We start from the raw sequence: 5,489 nt of genomic DNA, 5'->3' as shown, positions 1-5,489 counted from the left end.
GCAAGAATAATAAATAACAAAGAAAGTATAAAGAAAATACAAGAAGAAACAGAAAATAAAGAAGAAAAGATAGAAGAAGAAAAAGAAAAAGAAGAAATACTTGCACTGAAAAATCAAATTACTGAATTAAAAGAAAAGTTAAAGAATTAAGTATGAAAAGAATGGAAGAAGAAAAAGAAAAAGAAGAAATGATGAGAAAAGCAAAAGAAATAGTTAAAAAAGAATTTGAAGAAGAAATTACAGAAATGAAAACACAAAATAGAAAGATTCAAACGAATTATGAATAAATGAAGAAAGAAAATGAAAAATTAGAAGAAGAAAACTTAGAACTACAAGGAAAAATAAATGAGATAGAAGGAAAGAAAATCACAGAAGTAAATAATAAAGAAGAAAAAATCCGAAGCATCCAAGCTAATAAAAAGAAGATGGAAAAAGAAAATGAAGAAATGAAGGAAGAAATTGGAAAGTTGAAAAAGAGAAACAAAATGCTAGAACAAAATGCAAACACATTAGAGAAAAAAATTGAAATGATAGAGGAAAATACTAAAGAATTAAAGAAAGAAATAAGAGATAAAGAAAAACAAATCTCTGAATATCAAGAAATCGTAATTAAAAACCAAGAAATTGTAGAAATAACAAGAGAAGAATTAGACAACACACAAAAAGAAAATGAAGCACAAAAACAAATAATATCAAAACAACAAGATGATATTGAAAATTTTATTTCACAGAAGGAACTAGAGAAGAAGAAAACGATGACACTTGTGATAAATACACAACCAGTACTGAGGAAAACATCATCAGGAACAATGGAGATGAACGAAACTACTCCTATGAAAAAGACAGTAGTGGAAATCGAAGAGAAAAGCAAAGCACTGATTGTCAAAAAACAAGAGATGATAGTCAGACAAGAAATACAACAGAACAAACAAATAGAATTCTAATTGAAGTGTTGTATTGTTTTGAATTAATTTGTTAAATAAGAAATTATATAAGAAATTAAGATGGGAACAAATAGAAAGTATAATAAAAGTGACAAACATCAATGTCAATAATAAAAAAGAATATGTTAAATATATTAAAATATCACATAAAATAAAAGAAAGCACTAAACGATACATTAAAATGAAAATAAATGATATAATAGAAAGAAGAGTAGAATGTAATTCAATAATAAAGAAAAAACATATTAAAGAATAACTCTACAGAAATTGATGAAGAATACCTTAACACTCTCATCAATAAAGTGAAAGAAATGAAAGTAGAAAAATGTTCAAACATTAATTACTACTTTCAAAGAAAAGAAACTGACTAATTAATAATTGAAATTAATAATAGATTGATATTGTCAGGAAGCAGAATTGATTATCTGCAAGATGATATGAATATTTCAATGATTATGCACCTCTATCTCCAAAATAAAATAATACGAGATAAATTTGATGAAATAAAAGAAATCCTAAAGAAAATCAATAGACTAGAAGATTTAGTCAAGGGAAGAAAATGGTACAGAATAAAGTACATCATGAAATTAAAAGAACATGATGAAGAAGGAATAAAAGTTAAAGCACTAGAAAGAATAAAATACCTAAAATATATGATGATAATGATAAAAGAAAAAATTAAATTTAATAAAAATGAAATAGTCAGAATCAATACAAATAAAATCATGTTTGATTCTAACAAGAAAATTAGAATAAGGAAGACCCCAAAAATGAAATATACCCAAATAACGATATTACTTTAGAATATTGGAAATTATATGAAACACAGGTGATATTAAATAAAGAAAATTGGAAAATAAAACAAATCACCTCGTGGAATGAAAGATATATCAATTATGATAATGTCATTATAACAATAAATGAATTAAATTTAAGTATAATGAAAATAAGTAACTGGAAAACACAATGAATAGACACTATATATGGGTATTATTGGAAAAGGATGTCATCATCAAGAGAAATCATTCTCAATATCTTTAATGAATGGTTGAACTTCAATCAAAACATCCCATTAGATATGGTAAGTGGAAGAACTTTATTAATCCACAAAGGAGGTGATAGGAATGATGTCATTAATTATTATCATATCAGTTGTACAAATGTAATTAAGAAAGTATTTACCTCCATATTAAAAGAAAAGATTCACAGAAGACTTAACATGAATTGTGAATCATTGAAAATTAGTAGCAACCAATTGGGATGTAAATTGCAATCTTTAGCTGCTAAAGAAGGAATAATTAATAGTTATATGATGAAGCAGCAAAAAGAAGAAAAATACCCAAAATATGTGGAGTCATATTATGACATTAAGAAAGCATATGACACAGTAAACCATGAATGGGTAATTGAAACATTAAAATATTTTAATGTAGAGGGTGTCATCATTGACATTATTGAAAGTATGATGACTAGATTGAAGATATTCATCGGTTATAAATTTAATGAATATCTAGGATGTATTAAATTAAATAGAGGAATTTTACAAATGACTCATTATCAAATCTACTCTTCATCATTCAGATGAATGTAATTTCCCAAATCATCGAAGAGAAATTCCCAAAAGCAAATCACACTTTATATATGGATGATTTGAGAATAATGACGGAAAGTAGTGAAGAAATGGGAATAATCCACAATGAAATTAAAGAAATAATAAGTGGAATAGGGATGGAAATGAATGAGAAAAAGTCAGGAATGGTATTAAAAAACATTAAAGAAATACCAAATGGAATGCAAAACATCCCCGTAATTGAAGGTGAGGACTTGTATAAATACTTAGGAATATGGCAGTCCGACGAAATTGATGACACCTTCAATTGTAAATCCATCAAAGAAAAAATGAATCAGAAGATGGAAGAAATAAACAGTGATGAAAGTAGTAATAGAAGATATATTACTAGAATAAACACGGAAGTAATCCCTATCTTCAGATATTCAGCATCAGTTGTAAATTGGAAAATCACCTAGATAAAATTGATTTGGAGATAAGAAAATATTTAAGAAAGGCAAAATACATTGGTGAAACTCCAAAGATAGGTTGTATGTCATTATAGAAGAAATGGGTGAATGATTAATAAACATAAGGGACGAATATGTTAATGAATTAGTAAGAACAATAATGTACTACTGTACCAGAGAAAGTGAAATAAGAAATAACATATTAGATAGATGGTACAGTAAGAAATGAATAAGGAATAGAATTAAAAAACATTAAGTCATAAAATCCCAGAAACAAAAATAGAAGAAATAATAAATGAAGGGATAGAAAAGAAAAAAGAAAAAGAAGTAGTAGTAGAAATAAAAAATTATTGACCGACCAATACATCAAAAAATAGAAGTCTCATCAAATAAGTGACATTTTAGAAGATGGTTCGAGTCAAAATGAGTAGATAAAACTATTACAGTTAAAGCATGGAAGTCAATCAATATTAAAAAGAATGCATTCCTACAATTAACTAAAATGCAAGATGGAGTAATATTTTGTGGGTATAGAAAATCAAAAATAATGAAAAATGAAAGATTGAAATACTCCACACTTTGTAAAGACAAGATAGCAACAGTAGAACACATTCTACTATCTTGTATTTATCATAAAAATCACAAATAGAAAAACATGACCATATAGGCATAATAATATTGATTAATAAGAAAATACACTGGAAATAAACAATATAAAACCCCCATATGAAACAACATTCCAATATAAAGACATCACAATGATATGGAACAAACAAATAATGCATAAAAATGAATGACAATATCACAAAATATCAGACATATATGTAATAGATAAAAAGAACAAAACTAATCTAATATTTGATATGACTATTGTGGCTGATCACAATATTATTTGAGTGTAAATGAAGAAAAGAAATATGTATAAGGAATTAAAGAATAGGTTAATGAAAATAGAAAAGTTAAAAGATGTCAAAATAATTCCAGTAGTAATCTCAATCAATGGATTAATGAATAAAGAAAGTAATAAATTAATTAAAGAATTAAAAATTGAGATCGACATCGAGAAAGAAATTAAAAACCTTGTAATAAAAAACATGAAGGATGTCATGGAATACTGCTTCAATCATAACCAAACATACTCAATAAAATTGCTAGAAGAAGACTCATTGTTATTAGTCTCCCCTGAGGCAGGAACAATAGAATTTAATTCTATTAATACTTAATTAATTGCTTGTTATATTTAAATATGATATATTTTTAATTAATTTAAATTAATCAAAAAATACTTTTTGTTATAAAAACCGATTAAAATTCAAAGAAGACTCCAAAATTAGATGAAGAAAATCATTAAAAAGACGAATAAAGCCATAACAACTCCTGTTGTTTTGTTATCCTCAGGACTATTGGATGGATCACCAGATGGACTAACAATAACGCATCCAATTGGATCTTTATTATCATCACCAGCACCATCTTTAGGATTATATTCAGCAGTATCCCCAGTTCCTAATTCCATTTCAACATATAAATTATTTTGAAGTTGAGAACCATCGTCATATTCATCAACGCCATTAATACCACAAAGAGTGTTCCAATCAATTTTGAAATGTCCATTCTCAACTCCCCAATCATTTCCCCAAGAGCTTCTTACCCAAAGGAATTTATGTCCATCACATTCTCCATAACCATCAACAACAACAATATGATCAGTAATTTTTCCAGTACAACTTTCAGACTTATAAATACCACCTACATATCTCAATAATGAATCAGTAACTTTCATTGCACTAATAAATCCATGATATTTATAAATAATTTCTTTTATTTCTTCCCAATTTTTATTGGCAAAGTGAGTAAATTTATTACTAGTAGCAAATTTTAATGGATAATCGATTTCTAGTGATTTACATTCATGTCTATATTTTGCACAATCTGTAACATTTTCACAATCTTTATCAGCGTCAATAAATGGATAATCATCTGCATAATAAATTCCATCTACAGAATCAAGAACATCTTCAGCAAATCCTCCTCCACATCCACCCCATGACTCGGTATTACAATCAAGCAATTGTTGGGCAGATAACATTTTTCGTTTTGGTTTATTATTATCAACTTGTTTAGTTAAATAGGCATAGATTGTTGATAAATGATGTGCTGTTGCAATTGCATAACATCCACCACATAAATTTTGGTCAATATTATTGGTTCCACAATAATTATATTCAGCTTCAGAAGTACATAATGTATAATTATCTGGAACAGCTTGTTTAAGAGTTTGTTTTGTTGAATATACTTTTTCCATTCGAATCATTTCTTGAATTCTTTTTGCACCCATTCTTCTATTACTTTGGATTATACTTGATGTTGCAAGAAGTTCATTGCTTTCCATATCTGCAAATTTATTAATTCCCATTCTATAAGAACTTCCTTTTGCATTGTGCTCTCTCATCATCTCAACATTTTGTATAAAGATAGCTTTTCTTCTTAACTCTTCAGCAACAGTCAAATATCTTTTTTATATTC

General features: G+C 27.0%; 1 protein-coding gene across 1 annotated transcript, besides 1 other annotated feature; it reads right to left on the bottom strand.

The window, feature by feature from the left end:
- Nucleotides 1–4,200: a repeat region.
- A 93-nt stretch (nt 4,201–4,293) lies between these two features.
- Nucleotides 4,294–5,418, bottom strand: EHI_160330 (cysteine protease, putative; the record flags this gene model as incomplete). The annotated part of the gene is made up of 1 exon (XM_001914054.1): nt 4,294–5,418. One exon carries the CDS (start codon nt 5,416–5,418, stop codon nt 4,294–4,296), a length of 1,125 nt encoding a protein of 374 aa, XP_001914089.1.
- Between the last annotated feature and the right edge of the window lie 71 nt (nt 5,419–5,489).

This window comes from Entamoeba histolytica, genomic scaffold (assembly GCF_000208925.1).
Source record: "Entamoeba histolytica HM-1:IMSS scf_1104750518711 genomic scaffold, whole genome shotgun sequence".
Classification (NCBI taxonomy): Eukaryota; Evosea; order Mastigamoebida; family Endamoebidae; genus Entamoeba; species Entamoeba histolytica.
This window is presented reverse-complemented; position numbering and strand designations above follow the sequence as displayed.